General features: G+C 35.8%; 1 protein-coding gene across 1 annotated transcript; it reads left to right on the top strand.

Annotated features, from left to right (window-relative positions):
• Positions 1–5,801: 5,801 nt before the first annotated feature.
• LOC116109267 (cysteine-rich receptor-like protein kinase 25) lies at positions 5,802–8,971 on the top strand. The gene is given in 6 exon segments (XM_031395496.1): positions 5,802–6,567; positions 7,364–7,494; positions 7,774–7,984; positions 8,080–8,317; positions 8,410–8,560; positions 8,639–8,971. Coding segments are annotated over 6 exon segments (1,830 nt in total).
• Positions 8,972–24,509: the final 15,538 nt, after the last annotated feature.

The following is a 24,509-nucleotide window of genomic DNA, read 5'->3' as shown; positions in this document are numbered from 1 at the left end:
TAAATTTATGGTATGATTATTTAATTAATTATAACATTCTATTATAAACAATATTACAATACTTAATTAAATGATTAACAATTCAAGTATTGCTTGGAGATTACAGATTATGAGCTACATTGGACACAAATGAATGAATAATGAAAATTTGTTAGGGGTGTATTTGTAAAGTGATAAGGTGTTTTTGTTATTTTTTAAACTAATAGGGGGGTAATTGATTTTTTATAGGGTACCCTGGAAAGGAACCGGAACCTGCATTTTAGGTTCCGGTTCCTTGAATTGAAGAACTTGCACTGTGCGGTTCTGGTTCCGATTCCTTTTTTTGGGAACCTGTACTGTGCGGTTCCGGTTCCGGTTCCCCCGGAAAATGCAGGGTACCCGGAACCGCTCACCCCTATTCTCTTCTTTTTCTTCTTCTGCTCCTTCAGATTTTCTCCTTTATTATTTTTCTTTCTCATTTTAAGCTCGAATGGAACCAAGGATGAATAAAGGTGAAATGAATTTATCGTTTTTATCTGTGAATGGATCATGGGTGTTGTTTGTAATTTTAACAACTTAAAAATAAAATTTTTGAAATCTTACAAATTGACCCCCAAAGCTTGTTTAAGCTCGCGAGCTCGACGAGCCGAGCTCAGCTTGGATCGAACTCGGCTCGTTACTGTTCACGAGCTGCTCGAGCTCGAGTTCGACTAGACTGGTTTCGAGTCGAACTCAAGCTTACGATGAGCTGAGCTCGATTAGCTTGCAAGCTACTCGGCTCGCGTCTCATCCCTACCTACGTGTCCCCTGACTCACACCAGCAATCCAGACACGTTTCACGTTAATAAATTTTTTTCTAGTGAACGACCGTTCATCAAATATGGATGACCATTCACTTATATGGACTCTCATCCATATTATATGGACGGGGATCCATTTACTACGGACGGATATCCCCATTTAAAGGATGCTCGTCCATCAGTAAAATGGAATAAATTTTTTATAAAAATTAGGATAACAGTTCATAGGTTATGGACGGTTATCCCTAAATATTGGACAGACATTCATATTTTAATAGATGTTTGTCTATTAACAATTCTTTTTAAAAAATTAAAAAATATTTAAAAATGACTGTTTATCCATTATGGACGGTTGTCCCTTTATTTTGGATGGGCTCCCGCAAATAAGGACGCCTATCCTTAATCTAAATATGAAAAAAAAAAAAAAATTCACGTGTATTGAATGATACTGCCTACCAAACACATGCTTTTGACACGTGTTGTATTTATAAAAGTAGATAATATTTTAATAAATTAAAATTAATAATTTATTCTTCTGGGACACGTATGACTGAGTTATGCAGTGACTGTTCCAGGTGTGACTGCCATTAGCATACACGCATTTGAAGTAATTAAGCCATTAGCTATATTTTGTGACTTCTGCAAATGAAAAAAGCATAACCGTCAAATGGGTTTTACTTGTACAATATATGTGCCCAATTTGATTAGTTTCTTTATATGCTAGCTTATAAATATTGGTGTTACGAGAGCAACTATATGCTATTACACATGAAATTTCACAACCAACAGCGCTTATGAGAACGACACAGGAACATGATCTTGTAGGACACCTCTTGCTTCTAATGTCACTCCCCATGATGGAATATGCTTTCTAATTTTTTTTTAATCCTATAAGACGCCTCAAATTTGTTTAATAGAGAGTTTGTGCTCTTGCATCTATAATGTGTGTGAAGAGCAATTATGCTTGTGGTTTGCTTTCCCAAAGTTTGGATTTTAAGTCTTATAAAAAACTTCAATTTTAAATAGTAGGTTCTATGGATGCTTAGGGGTGACCAAATTTTAGGGTTGAACAAGGGTGTCGATTCTAGTTCCAAATTTGGAGGAATCGGCACTGTGCGGGTCGAGGTCTAATTCCACCAATCGAGGAATCTGATTCGAGAATCGAAACCGGAACTGAGGTCCAAGTACCCGTCGGTTCCACCAATGGGTGCCCCGGGTGGAACTGACATGTACTTGGGGTGTATTTGTAATTTTTACAAATAGTTGGGGCTGTGTTGTAAGGTTTTTAGGGTATATCTATCATTTTTACGAACGTAAGGGGTGTATTGTGATTTTTTGTGAACACTGTCGGGTACGCGGACCTGGACTCAGAATTGAAACTCATGGTACAGATAGTGTTCTGAAAACCAGATAGGACCGGCTAGCCAGACCAATTTGACTAGGAATTGGCGTCATCTATGGTTCGATTTCCCTTGAAAAACCGGTATCCTTAATCAAAATGGGTTGGGTCACAGTTGGACTGTTGGAATAGTGCCAAATTATGGTCCAATTGCGAGTCAATCCCGCTAGATTCTAGCATCGTTCAAGGGAGATAACAACACCGTAAGACTTGGCAGCACCTCTACAACAAAACCCATCCATTTTCAGTGGCTGCCATCCAGCCTTTCGTCGCTCACTGTCCACCTATTGTTCAAGCGACTGTCGGCCTTCCTTCTTGATTCTAGCCAGTTCCAGTGCCATCAGAACTCCAGACATCACCATAAGGTTCACCGACACCTCTACATCAAAAGCCCCATCATTCCAAACTTCGATTAGCCCTCGATTGCTGTCCACCTATTGTTCACGCAACTGTCGACCTTCTTTGTTGATTCCGGCAAATTTCGGCACCTTTAAAACTCCTTGACACCACCATAAAATTCGCCGACATCTACACATCAAAAGCCCCATCATTCCAAACTTCGATTGGCTGTCGAACATCACTGCCGCCACCACTCACCAGTCTCTTTGCGTGACAAGGGTGTTTTGGATAGATTTCAAACCTTTAGGGACTCATGGTAATTATTTAGGGGTGTTTTTGATGAATTTCAAATATTTAGGGACTAACATGTAGTTTTATAGAATACGGTCCAACTGACAGATCTAACTGGTCAAACTGAGAACTGAACCCATGAACGGGTCAAGGCCTGGTCCGATTTTAAGAACATTGGATAGAAGTTCTAGTTTTAGGCATTTTGGAACCGGTTCTGACTAGGTCCAATTCCAGTTCCTAAATCCTAGGAACCATTGGGTCTGGATCTAGATCTGGTTCTAAGGGATTGGGCTGGGTACCTTGACCCGCTCAACCCTAAATTACTTTAATTTCAATCTAACCAGAGAGCACGTCAGGGATGAAACACGTGTAGAAATGAGTTAAAACTCAATTTTTGTGATATTGCATGGTCATAAAAGCAGGCATTGCTTGTCATGTAGTGGTCAATCTATGTGTATGAAAAGGTGGAGGCCTTTTTATACAAAAGTCTTCTTTAATTGATAAATTCTATTTGTGGTAAAAAAAACAATGACCAATATGAAAATATGAAGAGCCTTCAAATATTATTTTTTTTTTTTTTTTTTGGGTGTAAACAAATATGAAGAGCACTTTATACTACGAATATATTAAAAAACCCAAGTTCAGTTCAATTTTCTTTTACAACATCAAAATCTAGTTAGGATTGTACACTTATCACCTGATCAAAAGTTATTGTTCGTAGAAGAGAAAATTTTCAAAATATATCTATGAGGTTTTGCTAATACTCAGCTTTGTGGTACTTATACTAGAAATCATCACAAAATATTATCACTTATACCATTAGCTTTTGTTACCTTGATTTTTTAGTTTATTTGAAAAAATACCATTTTGCCCTCACTTTTATTGAAGATGGAAAAGTATTTTTGAACCAGTCAATTTTAGTTTAATTAATATTATTAATTTTACTTAGCAACAATAGGGTTAAGACTAATTAATGTTTGGCTAATTTAAATTAGGGTTAATTAAGTTTACCGGTGATTAATTTTAATGAAATATTCTTAACAAAATGACCACAATGCCTTATAACCGTTAGAATAATTTAACGTTGTTCGTAACGAGGGGTATTTTCTAATAATTCGTAACATAATTTCCATAAAGTTGAGTATTAACAAAACCTAAAGAGTAGATATTGAAAATTTCCCTCATCAGAAGAGGCTTAACCTTATGTTTTTTAAACCATCAATCTAACAAGTAAAATGACACGGGACACTTTAAGATTTCTTGAAATGACATTTGCCCTCACCAATTATGTGATATATTGACCAAGTCGCAAATATGTCTCGAGAATATAATGCAAACACAACTTTTCCATCTTATTGAATGTTGAAAAGTTAAAGTTATTTTAAATTATAATTGAATGGATTTTTTAATATTTTAAGGCCAAACAAAGCAAAAGCAGCATATATGGGTGAGTTGGTTTCATACTGGGAAATATTACACATCCTAATTAGCTTTTATTTAAAATACCTGATTTTAATTAAGTACTTGATGTATCGATTTAGGGATATTAATATATCAACTACCACATCAGTGTGTTATTTACATGTTACTGTAAAATAGAATAATTCAAGAAAGAAAATTTGGAATAAGACTTTAACTATGTAATTTTAGAGTAAATGCCGCGTTCAATATTGTATTTGATGTCTTTGTTTTAGCAAATGAAGATTCTTGACGGAGCCAAGAATTTTGTTTAATGGGGGAATAATTTTCTAAACATAATATATCTTTTATTATTAGTATTAATTAATCTACAATTGTATAAAACTTAATAATTAACACCATTAACAATTTAATACAAAAAAAAAAAAAAAAAAAAAAAAATTAAACACGAAATTCATTAATAAAAACCACAAATGTTTGTAACATTATACTAATAACTTCAATTTTGACAAGATAATATCCCACTTCAAAATTCATAAATTCTTCTCTAAAGTAACTATGGTGTACAAAAGTTTAAGAAATGGAAACATTAATTTATGAGTGTTTTTTTACAATATAATTTAGTTAAATATATATTAAATTAAAATTATGTTATTTAAAGTTTTTAAACACCTTAGGGTGCGTTTGGTTTATTATTTTGGATAGGATTTTGGGAATAATATTCGGTAGTTGGATAGGGGAGTATTACGAGGTAAAATTTAAAAATTTATGAAAAAGCCCCTAAGTTTGCTAATTTAATTAAACACCCTAATTTATATGACAAAAATACCCCCACCACCTGTAGTGCCAGATTCCAGCTACCACCGCCGGAATCTGGCCGGAAAATCGTGTTACAACACAGATAGGTCGGATCTGTGTCGTAACTCGTCGTTATGGCCTTTTTCGGCCAGATCCACGGCCTGCCGTGGCCGCGATGGCCGGAAAAAGCCAAAACGACGACCATCTTTGGCCGTCAGCAACGGCTAAAGATATGGCTGTTGTTTTCGGTCAACGATGGCCAAGATTTGGCCGTCGTTGATCGTCAACGACAACAATTTCTTTGGCCGTCGTTACGGCCAGATTTGGCCTTTTCCGGCCAGATCCGTGGTGGATCTGGTCGGAAAAGGCCAGATCGGTGAACTTCCGGCTATTTCTGGTCGACAGGTAGGCCGTTGTACAGATTCCGGCTACCACTGACGGTGGTTGCCGGAATCTGGCAAGTATGGGTCGCGAGAGTGTTTTTGTTAATTTTTAAACTTTTTTTCAGGGGGCATTTAATGAAATTCATAACCTTTTGGGGTCTAAAAGTAATTAAAAAAATAGAGTAATATTTCTGGAATAATGTGCGAAATATTATTTGGAGAATAGGATTGGGAATATGGGTAAAAATAATAAGCCAAACATGCAATTAATTATTTCAGTGGTGGCGCCGTCCAGATGCTCACCAAACACATGGGAGAGTCAAGTCAACCTCTTAATGCATGCTTTTTCCTTATAAATAGGACATCGAAGTTGTATCAGAACTAGTAACAATCATGGCTTGTTCCATCTCTTGGTCTAAAATCGTCCTTTCCGCCATTGTTATGCTCATCATCTCTGCAAAAATCACACACCAATATCCCTACTACGGATGCACTATAAACTCAACAACTTATACTCCCAATGTTGCCTTCTCGACGAACCTCAATCAAACTCTCTCTTCCCTAATCTCAAAAGCCAACCTCAGCAATGGATTTTACAACACCAGCACCGGCGGCCCGCTGGCCGGCGCCGATAAAGCCTATGGTCTCTTTCTTTGCAGAGGAGACATCGCTCCTGATTTATGCCAAACTTGTGTCAAGGCCGCTAGTGAAAAGATCATAACCCTTTATCCAAAACAGAAGGAAGCAGTTGTATGGTATGATGAGTGCATGTTAAGGTACTCAAACAGGTCGATTTTCGCCGACATGGAAGAGAAACCTGGTTATTGCTTGGATAACGTGAACGATGCTTTGAATGCGACTCAGTTTAAGGAGAGTTTGGATGGGTTGATGAATACTTTGATCAAAGAGGCTGTGGGTTCTAGCAAATTTTTTGCCACAGAAGAAGTGAATCTCACAACTTTTTCTAGGCTATATGGGCTGGCGCAATGCACTCCTGACATTGTTTCATCTGAATGCAACATTTGCTTGGATGACTGTGTTAGTGAGATTTCTAAATGCTGTTATGGGAAGGAAGGAGGTAGAGTTTATAAGCCTAGCTGCAATATCAGGTTTGAAGTTTATCCTTTTTACTCTCAACCACCGCCACCTCCACCACCACTACCGCCGCCACCACCACCACCACCACCACCACCACCACCACCACCACCACCTCCGCCACCAGTACCCTCAGCAAGTACAAGCGGTAAGCCTTTGATTTTAAATTTTTTTTTGGATTATCGGATTCATTTACATCAGACCAATTAGCGAGTTTGTGCTTGTAATGGCCTGCATACCGACTTCCTCTTACGGGGCTTTGAGAGTTACGTTGTTCTTTCACGTATTGTTTTGGGTTCGAATCAAGAGGGATGTGCTGTAAATCTCACTAATTGAGGTGGATAAGAGAAAATTCCGGAACGATACATGAAGAACATAACTCTTGGAACCCCACCAGAGGAAGTCGGCATGAGATGTTACAGTGCATGCCAGGTGCACTATTATGACACTAGATTAATTGAATGCATATGCATCTGATGAACGTTAGTTTAATAATAAGAAATAAAATGATCGGAATTTATTATGCTCATTCCACATAAGTTTTTGCCGTAGCGAATCATTTGACGCTATTTTGGTAGAATATAGCTAAGCATATTGTGTCTTAGTGGATCAAATATTTCTTGTGTATGCAGGAAATAGGCAGATCTCCTCAAGGAGGATTATTGAAATTGGACTACTTGTCTTCACGATAATTTTATCCGCTTCATGCTATTGTCTCTCAGGTTGGAAAGAAGGGAGAAAATACAGAGCTGTAAATAAGGGAAATGGTAATATAAATATATAACAAAACTAAAAAGCTTTTGTTTTATCATATTCTAACTAACTTAAAACCTTCCATTTTTTTTTTTTTTTTAAAGTATCATCTCCAGCTGGTGATGAAATTTCAATGGGGGAATTTTTACAATTAGATTTGCATACCATTGATGCTGCCACAAACAATTTCTCTGATGAAAACAAGATTGGTGAGGGTGGATTTGGCAGCGTGTACAAGGTAAGAAACTTTCCCCTTTTTTCTTTCTTTCTTATATATTGAAATGAACAAAATTTTATCCCAAGGGATCCGACGAGATGAATTCACACCATCACAAAATGACCATGCCCCGACGCGACCATGTTGCTGGAAAATTTAAAAAAAGCGTCAGGGCAAATGAGCACTGGCGCAAATTATTTCTCTGGAAACTCGTCAGGACATCATCGTCGGTAACATCATTAACAGGTTAATTAGTATATGTAGTAAATGGTTGATTAATGGACTATTATATATCCTCAGGGTACACTTAATAATGGACAGGAAGTAGCTATTAAAAGACTATCAAGAGGCTCAGGCCAAGGTTTGCAAGAATTTAGGAATGAGGTTGCGTTGGTAGCCAAGCTACAACACAGAAAGTTAGTGAGGATATTAGGGTTTTGTGCGGAAGAAGGGGAGAAAATACTCGTCTATGAATTCGTGCCCAACAAAAGCCTTGACTACTTCCTTTTTGGTATATGGAATTTCTTCATAACATCCCAAAATAAGGGTTTCAACGTCTCACCTCACAAGTAAAAATTTATTATTTTGATGAATTCATCTTTACAGATCCTGAAAAACAAAGACTCTTGGATTGGTCAAGGCGTTACAAGATTATAGAAGGAATTGCTCGAGGAATTATGTATCTTCACGAAGATTCTAGATTCAAAATAATACATCGTGATCTTAAAGCTAGTAATATCCTATTGGATAAGGATATGGAGCCGAAGATAGCAGATTTTGGTGTAGCAATGATTTGTGGGATGGATCAAAGTCAAGGAAGTACAAGCAGAATTGTTGGAACATAGTAAGATTTGACACAATAATAATCCTTCTCATTATTCTTAGTAACTATTAAGATATATACTAGACTAATATACTAATGGTGCTAGATTCTAGTGGTTATATGTCTCCAGAGTACGTGTTGCATGGACAATTCTCGATTAAGTCTGATGTGTACAGTTTTGGAGTTTTAGTACTAGAGATTATAAGTGGTAAAAAGAACAATTGTTTCTATCAATCAGCTTATGCTGAGGGCCTCTTGAGCTATGTAAGCACAAACTCAATTTTATCTTACATAGAATAGAAGCTGCATTTTGTTATGAGAATTAACTGATGATTGTCACAGGCCTGGAGACTTTGGAGGGAAGGAACACCATTAAAGCTAATGGATCAAACTTTAGGTGATTTGTTTTCGCCAGATGAGGTCATTCGATGCATCCATATCGGATTATTGTGCGTTTAGGAAGATTCAACAGACAGACCTATAATGACAACAGTATTGCTTATGCTTAATAGTTTCTCTACTGCATTGCCGTTACCGAAACGACCAGCATTTTCTATTCATAGAACGACAGAGCAAAGCATGCCAAAAACGAGTCCAGATTCAATTCAATATTCAGGCAAACCCATGCCTTCATATGTGAATGACGAGCCCATCACTGAACTCTACCCTCGTTAGCACAAGGAATTGCAAACTTTCAATAGTATTTATCATTCCATTTATCAAATTTGTTTTTCATAAATAGCCTACACCTTTGATTTTGATAAGATATATCAAATTCCATACGATATATAGTCCATCATATACATATATTGTAACTTTTAACTACATGAATATATAATGTTGGAGTAATGTGTATATATATATAATTATTCAGTCTTTTCCACTCTAATCTAATTCAGTCCAATCCCAAGAAAAAAATACAATCGGGTACTATGTACCAAACACGGTCTTAATATTCTATTTTCGCATGATAATTGAACACTTTATTGATGCAAAGAATCAAAGAAACAATGAAGCATGGGGGAGAAAGCGGGACTTTCACATATAAATGGCCACATAATGACTTTATTAATAGATTTGTAAGCATTACCTAAGTTCGATCAATCAAAAAATTATGTCCAACTTTCATGGAACGAGGCTTTAATTATTGACCATAAGAAGTAAAAAGGGTCAAAATGTAATTTAGTATAAGGCAGAACAATACGCTACCGTTTTGTGTTCAAGTAAACTGTATATAACAGTCTACTTCTTTTCTTTCTGTAATTCATTCAATTGAAATGCAATCACACATATTCAGTAGCTTAGTTTTCTAGAATTCTCTCTCATATCTCTCATGTCATCTCAATGGTTAAAAATTCTGGTTCTTCTTCTCTGATATCTAACAGAGTTGAGAAAATGCTAAAAGAATCTTTTAATCGTTCCACTTCTATACTAACTTCAAGCTTACAAGTTATCAATCTTAAATTTACACAAAACAATTATCGATTCTAGAGTTAAGACGGTTTTACCACATAAATAAAGTAAGACGATAAGACTATTCTATATAAATTTTTATCCAATTCGATTATATTATCGTTCCAATATAACCGATAATAAATCTTTATTAATTTGTTTAATTATTAAAATACCCTTTAAGCTTACTGGTTGCATGCATACATGTTGCAGCCAGCGAAGCTTATATTATATAATATTTATTATTAAAAAAAAAAAAAAGAAGGTTAATTTGTCTTACACTAATCAGAGACTCTCAAGTATATTCACACTCAATCACTCCAATCCCTCTCAAACCAAACTAACATGGACAGACTGAAAGGAAGCAACAGCCCCATCAGAAAAATGAAAACAAATCTCAATCTCTGCCTTCAAAGATTCAACACCACCACCTCCTTATCTCATTCTCTTCCTCCGCCACCTCCGCCACCTCCGCCGCCTCCCGACCCTCCAAACCCCTGACTCCCATGACCCTCCTGGAGCGTTTTTGCAAGGCAGTGTTTCGTCTGATCATGCTCTCCGCACTTTGAAAAGTACAAAACAATCCAACGACAGCTGCAACAGCAAGGACAATGACAACTTGTTCGTTATCGTCTTCTTCCTCGATATCTCACACGTCACAGTCGTATTATTACAACCCGACGGATCCCCACCACAGCGAGGCCGTCGCTGAAAGAATTGAGTTCATGAAGAGGAAGGCGTTCAGTGATCAAGATGATGATGATCAGAGCCGTGAATCGAGTGCCAGTATCAGCGCGAATATTTTATGTTATGATGCAGCTGCGCAGCTACTGAGCTTATATGATTTTCTTTTTATGAATTATTTTTCCAGTTTATTTATAGATTTAAGATATTGGTGAGGGGATGTGGATGTGGATGTGATCATTTCAATTTCAGGTGTGAGATATACATTTAGATTTGTAAAATAGTTTAATTATGTGTATCAAATTTACAATGAATTTTAGATTTATTTTGGATAGAAAAAAAAAAAAAATTATGGTACAAAATATTTTACTTTAATATTTTATAAATAAATTGTAACAATAATTAGTTTGATTCTACGATATAGAGGTAATGTTCCCTAAAGAGACTGTTAGAGTGATCCAATGGCCAGGTATGAGGGGGAAACATTTGAACTGAAAATTTGGGCTTGTACCTACAAGTGGATTTACCCGTACAAATAATATAAGGTATGAGTCCATAAATTATTTTTCATATTATTAATGGTACAAGGATATATAATTTTTAATCTGAGTTTATTTTAATAATACATCACCCAATTTCCCATTCTTGCTCAGTTTATAATGTTATCTATTTATTTAATTATTTATTTGACTGAAGACAGACAGTGATAAAGCAAATCAAAGACATAAAATAATGCAATCCGGTTGTTTCTTCTTTGTTCGTAAACTTGCATTCTAAAATTTATACATATTAACATGAACTTGAATAACAAAAATAAAATTGGGTTTACTTTTTTATATAATCAAAATCACATGTGCATTGAATGATAAAGCCTACCATATATATATATTATTATATATATTAATAACAACGGTTGCATAGCTCCTGACACGTGTTTATCAATAAATAAAAGTAAATAATATTTTAATAAATTAAAATTAATAATTTATTCTTCTGGGACACGTATTACTGAGTTATGCAGTGTTTGTTGGGCGTGACTGTCGTTAGCACATCTTTGCCTAGTAGAAGAATGATACAACATGTTGATGGATCATAACCTCTTCTAATTGCACGTTTTTCTTTCAAGAAAATATTTATATGAGGAAGACATATATCACGTTATCTATTTAGGTTAGTTTATGGCACCATTTAAGTAAAAAAAAAAAAAACAAGTTGATATAGCTTGACTATATATATTTGGGAAACTTTAGGGAGTACCACATTTTTGACACAAATTATAACATAATTTAATAAACGTGCACCATTGAAGTAATTAAGCCATTAGCTATATTTTGTCACTTCTCCAAATGAAAAATGCCCTCAAATGGGTTTACTTCTACAATATATGTGCTTAATTTGATTAGTTTCTTTATATGCTAGCTTATAAACATTGGTGTATAGAGCAACTATATGCTATTACACATGGAATTTCACTAGCAATGGCACTTATGAGAACAACACAGGAACATGATCTTGTAGGACGCCTCTTGCTTCTAACGTCACTCTACTGATAGAATGTTTTAATTTATTTTTTTTTTTTTATCCTATAAGACGCCTCAAATTTGTTTGATAGAGAGTTTGTGCTCTTGCATTTATAAGTGTAGGGGTGGATAAATTTTTAGGGTAAAACCAGATCTGACCCTCGCAAGGTTAGTTCCGGGTAGGAATTTGGTGGAACCTGTTACCTGTCATATGATATAAGCAGAGAATGATATTTGGGGAAAACTGAATCAATCTTTATTGAATGTATTGTTTCTTATATACAAATACAATAATGTTAACTAACTCGAGTAACTAACTAACTAACTGGCGCTGCTGCCGGGGAATTGCTTTTATTATCAATATCAATACAAGCTATTTAGTGCTAATTGGTTTGATTTTATTTTTTATTTATTTTTTGTTTTTTGTTTTTTGTTTTTAGTGCTTTAATTTTTATTTCTGTATTTTTAGTGTTGGACCATACAGAGGAGTTAGTTTCAATGACAGATACAGGAGGAGAAGAAGTTCAAAAGGCACTTAAGGATTACTCAAGACCTACAATTGAGGGATGTGCTTCTAGTATAGGAGACCACCGATTCAAGCAAATACCTTCGAGATAAAGCAAACACTATTCAGATGATACAACAGTCAATTCAATTTGCAGGTTGTCTAGCGATGATCCTAATTTACATATCACAAATTTCTAGAGCTATGCGATACATTCCGACATAATGGGTCTCTAATGATGCAATTAGGTTAAGGCTTTTCCCTTTCTCTCTTAGGGATAAGCTAAGACTTGGTTAATTCTCTACCACCTGGAAGCATCACTACTTGGAATGAGTTAGTTCAAGTGTTCCTTGCGAAGTATTTTCGTCGATCAAGTCTGCCAAGATGAGGAGTGACATCTACAAAGTTCTTCCAGCAAGATATGAAGTCGCTTTATGAAGCTTGGGAGAGATATAAGGATCTCTTACGGAGGTGTCCTCACCAGGGTACCAATATGGTTGCAAGTGCAAGCATTTTACAACGGGGTGATGCCAAATATACAAGCCATGGTAGATGCTGCAAGTGGGGGAGCCTTGAATAACAAAACCACAGAGAAAGCCTATAATTTGATTGAAGTGATGGCAAGCAAAACTACATGGGGCCTTCGGAGAGAAATTCAACAAGGAAAGCAGCGGGAGTGCACGAAGTTGATGGCTACACGCGTTGGCTGCTCAACTTTCAACCATCAAAAAGCAATTAAGAGTTGCCCTAAAGGTAAATGCTATTGAAACTCGTTGTCTAACTTGTGAATTTTGTGCAGGGACACTTGTCAAGAGATTGTAACTAGGGAATCCATTTGCTCCACCTCAACAGCATATTCTGTCAACAATTTTCAAGGAGAGCAACGAAATCCATACTCTAATACATATACTTCAGCATGACAAAACCATCAAACTTTTCATGGAGCAATAACAATGAGCAAAAACAACCTCCTATTTTTCAACTTCAAGAGCCAAATCTAATTTAAAGATGTGTTGACCAAGTTCATTGAAGAGACAAGCAAGAGGTTTGAGAAGACTGACGTCCTGGTTCAAAATCAATCAGCCTCATTAGGAACCTTGAGACTCAAATTGGGCAAATCCACAATATTTTAGCGGGAAGAGTTCAATGAATGTTTTCGAGTGATATCGAGAAGAATCCAAAGGACCAACTCAATGCCATCATGTTGAGAAGTGGGAAGGAGCTGAAAGAATCAAGAAAAGCTGAAGAAACTAAGGAAAAAGCTGAAGACACGAAATTGGATAGAACCACAAGTCTCAACACAATGCCTAGGCACAAAATCCGAATGAACATGCCTAGGCACAAAACCAAACTTGAGAACAAAGCCCAAGATGTGAAGAAAGATGAAGCCTCTCTTCCGTATCTTATAGACTACAGAAACAAAGATTAGACAAGCAATTTAGTAAGTTTATGGATATATTTAGAAGCTTACACATAAATATCTTTTGTAGATATGTTGGAGCAAATGCTGAAGTATGCCAAGTTCTTAAAGGAGATTACACACAAAAGGAGGTTTGAAGAACATGAGATGGTCATGCTTACCGAGGAATGTAGCACGTTACTTCAAAAGAAACTACCACTGAAATAAGAGATCCAAGGAGTTTTAATATTCCTTGCACAATTGGTAGTTTTTATTTGATAAAGCTTTATGTGATTTAGGAGCCAGCATTAACTTGATGCCATTTTCTATTTTCAGGAAACTTGGCTTAGGAGAGGTGAAGCCAACCATGATTCATCTTCAATTGGCGGATAGATCCATAACACATCTAGAGGAGTGGTAGAGGATGTCCAATAAAGTAACAAATTTGTCTTTCCAGTAGATTTTGTAATTTTTGATATGGAAGAAGACCAGAACATACCTTTAATATTAGAAAGGCCTTTTCTAGCTACAAGTAGGAATTTAATAGATGTCACCAAGGTAAACTAATCTTAAGGGTGAAGACGGACAAGTGGAGTTCAATGTTTTTAACACGTGAAATGTCCACCCCAGTTAGATCTTGCTTTAAGATTAGCATCCTTGATAACAAAGTAGCGGAAACCTTAAAAGAAAACTACCTTAGCTCACCCCTAGAAAATTGTTTAGTCAACTCTAGGATTATGGAGGCTAAATTTGAGAGGGTAGATAAACAACAATTGAAGCCTTATGTGTATGGTGGATTGAAGGATAGAAGGTTTAGATTTTCCTAGATGATCTAGATTGAAGGATTTGAAAAGTCGAGCTTACGACTCTAATAAAATGCTTTTTGGGAGGCAACCCAAGCTCTTACTTTAATTTTGGTTTTCTTTTGAATTATTTTAGATTTTTGTTTAATGTGTTTAGCTGTGATAACTTTGGTTTGGTTTGATATGTTAGTTGTTTTGTTTTCCCCCATAATTTCTTTTATGCACACTAAATTGGCCAAGAAAGGCGCATAGTTGTGTTCTTTTGACTAGATTCCCGAGGACTATTGGATCAACAAACAATATGCATGGCTTCACAAGACTACTTCCACATAAATGTTACGCATGAAGTGTATTGTAGTTGTTCTCTTTGCACATTGAGGACAATGTTAATCTCTAACGTTGGGGTAAGGAATATTTTTTTTTATGGCCAAATTTAGTTTCATTCGATGGACATCTTGAATATCTTTTTCTTTGAATTATCTCTTTAAAAGCTTTTAGGTGGAATTGTTTTAGGTGTGTTGCAAGGTCAAAGAGTTAATGTATTCTGTTTTGTTTGGAACTATACATAAGTCAATGATAAGACCATGGTTGTGAATTTGTGACATTGAGATTTATTAACTTTCGCATAGTGTAAGGATATAGTGGATGATAATTACATTAATTATGACTCTCTGGGAAGGGTTTGATTGGTTAATAATTCAGAAACTTAGAGACGTTTTATGTGTGTTTATGGGCAATAATTTTTTTTTTTTTGTGAAAATTGTGCATAAACTTTAGAACTCATTTGAAACCATTGAGGCGAAATCTAGAATTCACATTGCTTAGGTATTGATTTAGGCAATTTTTGGAACGATTGAGCTTCTTAAGCCAACTATATTATTTATCTCTAGTTAACCCTTTTGAGCCTATATATAAACTTTGTAAGCCTTATTTTTTTTTGCTTTAAACCCACTATATCTCACCTTGATGATGAAGCCTAAAACACTTTCCGATCCATCTTATGTGAGAGACTTAATTTGAGATGACCTTAGAAGAAAAACTCATGAAAAGAAGTGTGGTAGAAGAAAAAAATATATCTTTTGGACCACAACCTGAGTATGTGCAATGAGATAGGTTGGGGGTTGTGAAAAGAAAAAAAAAAAATTATAGTAGAAGCAAGGTGGGGTACACAATTTTTTTTATGAGTACTGTTTTCCTGAAAAAAAAAAAATGTATGAAAAAAAAAAGCAAAAGAAAGAAAAAAAAACTTTGAAAAAAAAGAAAATTTGCAGAAAAATAGAAGAAGTAGCTTGGGAGAAGAACTTGAAATGAGGTACATTACATGAGGGTTTAGCTAATGTTGGAAGGAAGAGTTCAATCAATGTGAAAGGGCAAAGGTGGTGAATGAGAAGGGAAGCAAAAAAGAGATTGTTCATGCATTTACTGTAAATTTTAAGTCTCTTACATTTTGTTAAAAAATTCCTTTTCGTTTTTTCATAAACCATTACCCTAGCCTAACGTTACAACCACGAAAAAGACCTAATGATCCGAGAGTGTAGTGATTGGATTCTATATTAGTGGAGAGTGGTTTGAAAAGTAAGCCTAGGAGTTTGATTGCAATTGTTTTTATTTTTGTACTTTGCCCATGAATGTTATGCATAAAATCTTCGAGATTTTGATAAAGGTTGTGGTTGTTTTATGAGAGGGTCTATAACAAAAGTGTATTGATATTGCTTAATCTTTATGTTCACATGACGTTAATTATTCGATTTGGCATGTAACCACAATTTTTAAGACAATTATATATATTGATCCTAAAAATTTTTATTTCCGCCTTTTTTTATTTATTTTAGTTGTGAGTCTAGGTAGGTTCGGTTTGGATGTTGTGGGTATCATTGTTGGAAATCCTCACGAGACTACAACTCGTTCAATAGGGTCGCTAGGGGTTTAAGGTGTTGCATACCTCTAGGGGTTTAAAGGTTTGTTGCATACGCTAAATGAAATCGTGTCAATCTATGAAAGTGACTTAGGATAGTTTAGATATAGGTTTTCATTGTTTGTTTTATTTTCAAGCTTAAAAGACATGTTTATCGCTTAATTGCTAGGGACTAGCAAGAAGCTGGTTGGGGTTGTGATAAAAGCTTGAAAAACATATTTGTTAGTGATTCAATTAGATTATTTGTGAAAAATGTGTTTAAGTTGTGAAATTTAACGTAATTATTTTAAATGTTTTATGGGATCACGGGGATGTTCAAGTGTTTTAGGTTCTTAAAGATGATATTGAGATGAAGGTTATATTGACGATGGAATGTGGGACGACAAGAATCAAATGGTTCGTGTTCGGAGCTGACACAAGAAGTTAGGGCGAATTGAAGTTAAAGTGAAAATCTGGAAAACGCTTTAGTTTTGAACATGCGACAGTAATTCGATATAACTTGAGCTGCAGATCTTGGATTGAGAGACTTTGAACTGTGGAAGCTGATTCAAGGGGTACAATTCATATTGTATTTTACCAGTTGTACGATGCTGAAAACTTACTCAAGTCTGCATACAGAACAACACATGTCTTGTCAAGATTCGAGTTCGGGGGCAGAATCAACTATGCCTAGGCACAATGCTGCGGCACAACTGTGATTCTGGACTTTTTTACATTAAATTTATGACGTGTATTTCCTGTTTTAAGAGTTCTATGTGATTAGGATGTGGAATCATAACCTAAAACCCAGGAGTATAAATAGATGTTTTTAGCTGATTTTTAAGGGGGAAAAGGAGAGAGAAGTTCGGCGTCCTTTGGAGATTGGAAATTCCTGCAATTTTGAGTCATCAATTAGAGAAGTTTTTCTACTCTTTCTTATACTCATGTTTATGAAATATGTGACTTTATTACTTAAATATGAACTAATTTTATTTCTTAGGGCTAAGATGTAGCCTAGTTTTATGAAATGCATTGAATATTTGTTGCTAATTTTATTAAGTTTTGTTTAAGTTTATATTGCGCTTAAAGCTTTTAATTCTAAGGGCCCAAGATTGAATGAACTAATGGACTAGGTTGAGATTGAGAGATGATACTTAGTTGGTCTACGGTAGTAAAAACCATAGGTTGAGCGAACGCTAGAGATAGGTTACCGCGACTTGTGAGGGTTTGTAGAACTCCATAGAGCATAATGATCTCCAATGCTAAATCTGATAGAGATAATCGGGTTAGTAATGTAGGGGTTAATTTGAATTAATTCGAGGAGAAGTTATTGGAAATTTAGAGAGTTTGACCTGTAGGAAGAGCTTAATCAAATTAACATGAGAGATGATTTCATACGATAAGAGTTGGTGTGAAGTCTATGCCCTCGGTTTAGTCATCTGTTTTTACCCAAAGGTTTATCTTAATTGTTCTTTTCAGTTTTCGTTTTAAATTCAATGGTTGTTTTAATTTAGGTTTCCTTGATAAAATTTGGATTGATCAAATAGTAATAGGATAGTTTAATTGGTAATTAAGAATAGTAATTCCCTTGGGTTCGATATCCGTATTTATATACTTATTACTTACACGATTTCGTACACTTGCAAAATCAACACACTAACTACGGTAACACCAATAACTAACTACAACTACATTAACAATATTTAATTCCAATAACCCCTCAAGTTGGAGGGTGGTAGAGATCAAGCACACCCAACTTGCCTAAAGATGATGATTAAGTTGGTTCCCAAGAGCCTTAGTCAAAATGTCAGTTGGCTACCAGATGAAGAGATGTAGGCAGTGCTAATGAGGCCCTTTTGAAGTTGTTCCCACACAATATGACAATTGATATCTATATGTTTGGTGCTCATGAAACATGGATTCGAAGCAAAGTAGTGAGCAGCGTGATTATCACAATGCAGAGGAATAGGAGACAATTGGAGAAACCAAGTTCGTGGAGAAGCTGGACTATCCATATCACTTCACAGCAGTTGAGGCCATGACCCTGTACTCAACTTCTGAAGAAGATTTTGAGATAGTAGCCTGCCTTTTGGGTTTCCAGGAAATGAGTGAGGAACCAAGAAAAATACAATAGTGTAACTGATTTTCTAGTCATCAGACAGGAGGCCCATAAGAGTCATTATAGGCCGATAAACTCAAAGAATTGGCTGTGGGAAAAAAAAAGACCCAAACCTGGAGAAGATTTCACATACTGACAACTCTAAGGCTGCTGCTATGTGTGATGTTTAGGCTGATGCATGAACTGACTAATAAGTTCACAGAGTAACTCAAATTAGGTCTGGTCATGCACAAATATAAGAGCTTGCAATCCAATCTCTTATAGACTGATGGATCAGGAAGTAAAGAATCATTGTCAGTGGGAAAACTGATCATCATGGCTGTTGAGTGTAAGTTTCAAATGGGATTCCATAGGAACCCTAGATGGCTTAGAAGCTGATAATCTAGACTCAGAAATAAGCTGTAGGGCATATTTTATCTGACATAAGCTAATGCCCTTACTTGATCTAGCTACCGCAAACCCAAAAAGTACCTCAACATGCCCAAATCTTTCAACTTAAAATTGGAATGCATAGCTCCTTAGTTTGAGAATCAAATTATGATCATTTCCAGTTATCACAATGTCATCCACATAGACCAGTAAAATGCAAATATGAGAATTCAGTGTCTTAATGAACAAAGAGTAGTCTGACTTGGACTACTGAAAAACAACCATGCAACAAAGCTAAAGTAGTTTATAATTCAGGCGCTGGAGGCTTGTTTCAAACCAATAAGGATTTATGCAGCCTGCACACAATATATTTTGCCCCCCTTACCGTGGAAAACCCTGAGGAAGTGTCATGTATATTTCTTCTTGCAAATCCCCTTGCAAGAAGGCATTATCAACATCAGTTGAAATAGAGGCCAATGAAGCATAGAAGCCAAAGCTAAAATGGTCTCACAGTAACCATTTTTATAACAGGGGAAAAAATTTCAGAATAGTCAATAACTAGCCTGCTATGTGTACCCCTTAGCAACCAACGTGCTTTATATCTGTCCAAGGTTCCATAAGCTTGTACTTGAGCTTGTAAACCATTTACAGCCAATGGGAACTTTTCCAGGAGGTAAGGGTACTAAGACCAAGTGTGGTTCAGTTCTAAGGCATGGATTTTCTTTATTCATAGCATCCACCCAATTATGGTCTGTGATGCTGATGAAAACTAGAGGGTTCAACCAAGGACAGATGTGATAAAGGGCCTTATATGTGGGTGAAATGTGTTATAAGAAATAAAATTAGAGATGGGATAGTGTACGTGATGGCTGAGGAGGAATGAGGGATAGGTAGGACAACAAAGTCTTGTGTCCAAATAGGAGGATGGACACTCCTGTTGAATCTTGGAGAGTAGGATAAGGAATAGATTATTAGGAAAAGGACAAGACGTAGCAGACGTGGTGTTATTAGGGAAGAAAAGGCAGTGGATACTGTGTTAGCAAGGGAAGTAATGGTTCTGTGATCTCGGAAGGAGGGGAATCATGATCTGGAAAAATAAGAGAAGGAGAATGATCTGGTTCCGTGTCAATAAAACAGAAATCAAGTGGAAAGGTAACCTGTGAGGGTGAGAAAAAGCAAAAAGGAAAATGTGTTCATAGAAACACCATCTCGGTAATTGTATGGAATGAGTAGACAAATTATAAAGGATAACCTTTTGAGTTAAGGAATAACCCAAGAACACTGAGGGTATGGCTTTAGGAGATAGTTTGTCTTTAGAAGGTAAAATAGTGCGCACATGCCAAAGATCAAAAACCCTTAAATGATCCAATGCAGGAGGTAGTAATTTTTTTTCAAAAGGGATAATCCTTTAGAAACAAAGTAGGTAGTCTATTGATATATAAAACTGTGCTGGACATAATATCCCCAAAATTTGAGGAACATGAGACTGAATGTGCAAGGCTCTAGCTACTTCTAAAATGTGCTTATGCCTTTCAACTATGGCATTTTGTTAAGAGTATAGGCACAAGAACTTTGATGAATTATGCCTCTACTACTTAACAAATATGGCAAGAAGTATTAAAAAAAATCTGACCTCTATTCAGTGTGAATGCATTAGGATGCATATGATATTGTTGTGAACCATTTAGAGGAACGGTTTGACTGTAGAAAGGTGTTTGACTTGAATTGCACAAGAAACAACCAAGTCACCCTAGAATGATCATCTACTATTGTGCAAAAAAATCTAGCATTACCATTGGTAGGAATCCTATATGGTCCCAAACATCTAGGTGAAAAGATCAAAATTATGTGTGATTGTGATGCATATTGGGAAAAGGAAGCCTGGTATGTTTGGCTAAAGGACACACATAACAGTTGTAGGAGGAAGATGTGATGTCTTTATTTTGGGCAAATTGGAATGCTAGTAGCAAAGTAGAATAGGAAACAGGCCTAATCTCTGGTGCCATAAGTGATAGTTTGGACTAGAAGATAACCACCACGAATTAGAAAAAAACAGGCATGTTATTAAATTGTAAATTGGAGTGTACAACTTGTGAAGAAAGTAAAGGCTTACATTCAGTTTATTAGGATTTTCAAAAACAGATACAAAGGGAAAATATGCAAATTTGGATCAAGTAATAGAGTCCTTGACTATGCTTACCAATCCCCTTCAATTTGCCATTGCAAAGATCCTAAATTAAGCAAAAATCAAGATAGAAGGTAATGAAACAGTTGTTAGATTTGGTAAGTTTAAAAACAGAAAGTAAATTGTGATGAAATTCAGGAACATTTAGGACATTAGACAAACAAAGATAACTGTCCAGATCAGCAGTTCCAATATGTTTCACATAAGTTTTGGTCCATTTGTAATTCTACAAGAAATCTAGAGGATTGTTCTACAGCAATAGTGATTTAAAAGAGAATATTTAAAGGTCATGTGATCAGTTGCTTAGTATCTATTATCCACTTACTATTATCAAGACAAGAAAATAGGGCAACATGTATACCTACAAGATTAGCAGTTGGTGGAGAGACATTTCCTTCCTTACAATTGAAGAAGTTGATATTACTGCTCGCTTGTCAACATTGGACCTACCACAGCAGTATGAATTTTACCTTTAACAGAATTAGGAGCTGAGTTTAAGTGTGGGCTTGATTAGCAGAAACTTCTGTTTTGAAGGGGATTTTTTCTTGGTGAATTAATAATCTGCTAGGTAGCAATAAGTTTATAACAAGACTCTTTCTTGGTCCAGGCATGTGGCAAAAATCACACTCAATATATGGTTTTTTGCCTTTTATTTTTGGCCTTGATTCTGAACCTTTCCATTATTGGAGCATATAGAGCAGTAGTTACATCATAATTATGATTCATCCAGCTAAGACTTTTGACTTTCATCTTAGTGAACCATATAGTAAGCTGCTTAAAATTTGGCAAGGGATTCATAAGAAGAATTTGACTAGGACCATGGAGTAAGAATCATTCAATCCAATTAAGAATTATAATAGTTTTAATTGAGTCAAGTGTTCAAATAGGCTTTTGATGAAATACTGTCAGGGCAGGAAGGCTAAACAAGGAATCAAGTTCATCCCAAAGCGATTTAAGCTTATTGTAATAAATGGCTACTGAGGCTTGTACCTTGTGTTAGATTAATGATTTCTCGATGACGAGCAAACACCTGGTTCCATTCACTTTGTTGATTGCTCCTTTAAATCTTGCCAAACCTATATCGCACTTGTAGACTAAACTATGCCGCTAAAAATCTCTTTGATACGGAATTGCAAATCTAGGCAGAACCAATGAGTTACACCTTTCCATTGTGGAACAAGCTGCAAATGAACTGACATTTGGTGCATGTTCCATCCACAAACCCTAACTTATTTTTTGCACAAAGGGACAACTATCATGGCACGACTCCAAATCCCGTAGTTTTCAGTTCCAATAAGTTGTAGATACCAAAAGAGAGCCAGCGTGTCAGATGGTGAACATAGAAAGGTGAATTAGCATCAATTGAAGGTGCTAATAATCTTTAGTTGAGCTCGCCATAGGTACTAGCTTAAGAAAGAAGATGGAGCTAAAATGAGCTGAAAATGAAGATGAATGAAAGAAATTCGAACTGAAACAGAACGAAAATTGAAGACTAATCGAAGATCTCTGAGCAAATCAAGCTTCGATTGAGAAACAGGAAAATTGGGGCAAAGGGCTCTAATTGAAGGTTCTTGATTTTTTGAGTTTGATCGGAAACGAAACGAACTTAATTGATCTGATTCTCTAGTCAAAAAAAAAATCTTGATGCTTTGATACCATGTTAACTTTCATATGAAGAGAGAGAGAATGATAATTGGGGACAACTGATTCAATCTTTATTAAATGTATGTAACCTCTTATATACAAATACATAATGTTAACTAACTTGAGTTAACTAACTACTAACTACGGTTAACACCATAGCTAACTACTAACTACACTTAACATATTAAACTTTCAATAGAAACGATACTGTACGAGTTCGGTTTGATTTCACCACTTCAAGAATCAAAATGGAGGTTTGGGTATCGGGGAGGAACTAATGGGTATCTGGGGTGTATTTGTAATTTATGTAAATAGGTGGGTGTGTATATTTAATTTTTAGGGGTATTTTGTTATTTTTTGGATTATTGGGGAGTATAGAATTTATGGGTACCGAACCAAAAGCGGAATTGGAACCCAAACCCGAACCTATGCTTTAGGTTCCGACTTTGGCCCCCGAAGTCAAAACTACCAATTTCGTTTCGCTTCTAAATCCCAAGAACTAGTCGATTCCGGTTTTGTTTCTAATTCCAGGGGATTTGGGGGGTACCAAGACTCGCCCACCTCTAATAATTTGTATCAAGGTTTTAAAACCCGACCCGAAGAGTGACTCGGTCAGGTCACTAGGTCCTGGGTTGACCGGTAGAAACCGGTTCAGCCGCTAGGTCAAACCGTGATGTCATCATACTGATGTCAGTGTAATGACGTCATTCTGATGTCAGCATGACATATAAAAAAATAATAAAAAATGTGCTTAACCGAAGGGTCGAACCGGTTGGACCGACAGTTCGTAACAAAAAAAGGGGTCCAACCGCGGTTCAAACTGAGTCATTCAATATTTCCAGTTTTTTAGTTGAGCCAACCTGGCTCAGTCACCAATTCTCGGTTCAACTGGTTGAACTGGCCAGTCTGAGCCGGGTTTTAAAACCTGGGTGTGTATGTGCGGCTATTAAGCTTGTGGTTTGCTCACTCGAGTTTGGGGTTTAAGTCTTCTCAAAAACTTCAATATTAAAAAATAGGGTCCATGAAACTTCAGTTTCAATCTGGGACCTACAAAATAAGTTGTTAGTAGATAAACATTAAGCATATCAGGGATGAAACACGTTGCAGAAACGAGTTGACATGGTCAAAAAGCAGACATCGCTTGTCATGTAGTGGTCAATCTAGTGTACAAAACGGTGAAAACCTTTTTTATGCAAAAGTCTTATTTAAATAAGAAATTTTATCTGTGGTCGAAAAAGCATTTCAGCGTTTATCATTTAGGGGACCAATATGAAAACATGAAGAGCTTTTTATACCAAGAATTTATTAAAAAAACCCAACTTTAGTTCGATTTTCTTTTACAATATCAAAATCTACTTAGGATCCTATGCTTAACACCAGGTCAAAAGTTATTGATCTTCGAAGAGAATATTTTCAAAATATACCTTTTAAGGTTTTGCTAATACTCAAAAATATCCCTTATCACTAATACCGTTAGCTTTTGTTACCTTGAATTTTCAGTTCATTTGAAAATACCACTTTACCTTAATTTGAAGATGGAAAGTTTTCTTGAACTACTGAATTTTAGTTTAATTAATATTATAAATTTTACTTAGCAACAATATGGTTAAGACTAATTAATGTTTGGTTAATTTAAATT

This window comes from Pistacia vera, unplaced genomic scaffold (genome assembly GCF_008641045.1).
Source record: "Pistacia vera cultivar Batoury unplaced genomic scaffold, PisVer_v2 Contig577, whole genome shotgun sequence".
Classification (NCBI taxonomy): Eukaryota; Viridiplantae; Streptophyta; class Magnoliopsida; order Sapindales; family Anacardiaceae; genus Pistacia; species Pistacia vera.
The sequence above is the reverse complement of the archived record's forward strand: the minus strand, read 5'-3'. Positions and strand labels throughout refer to the sequence as shown.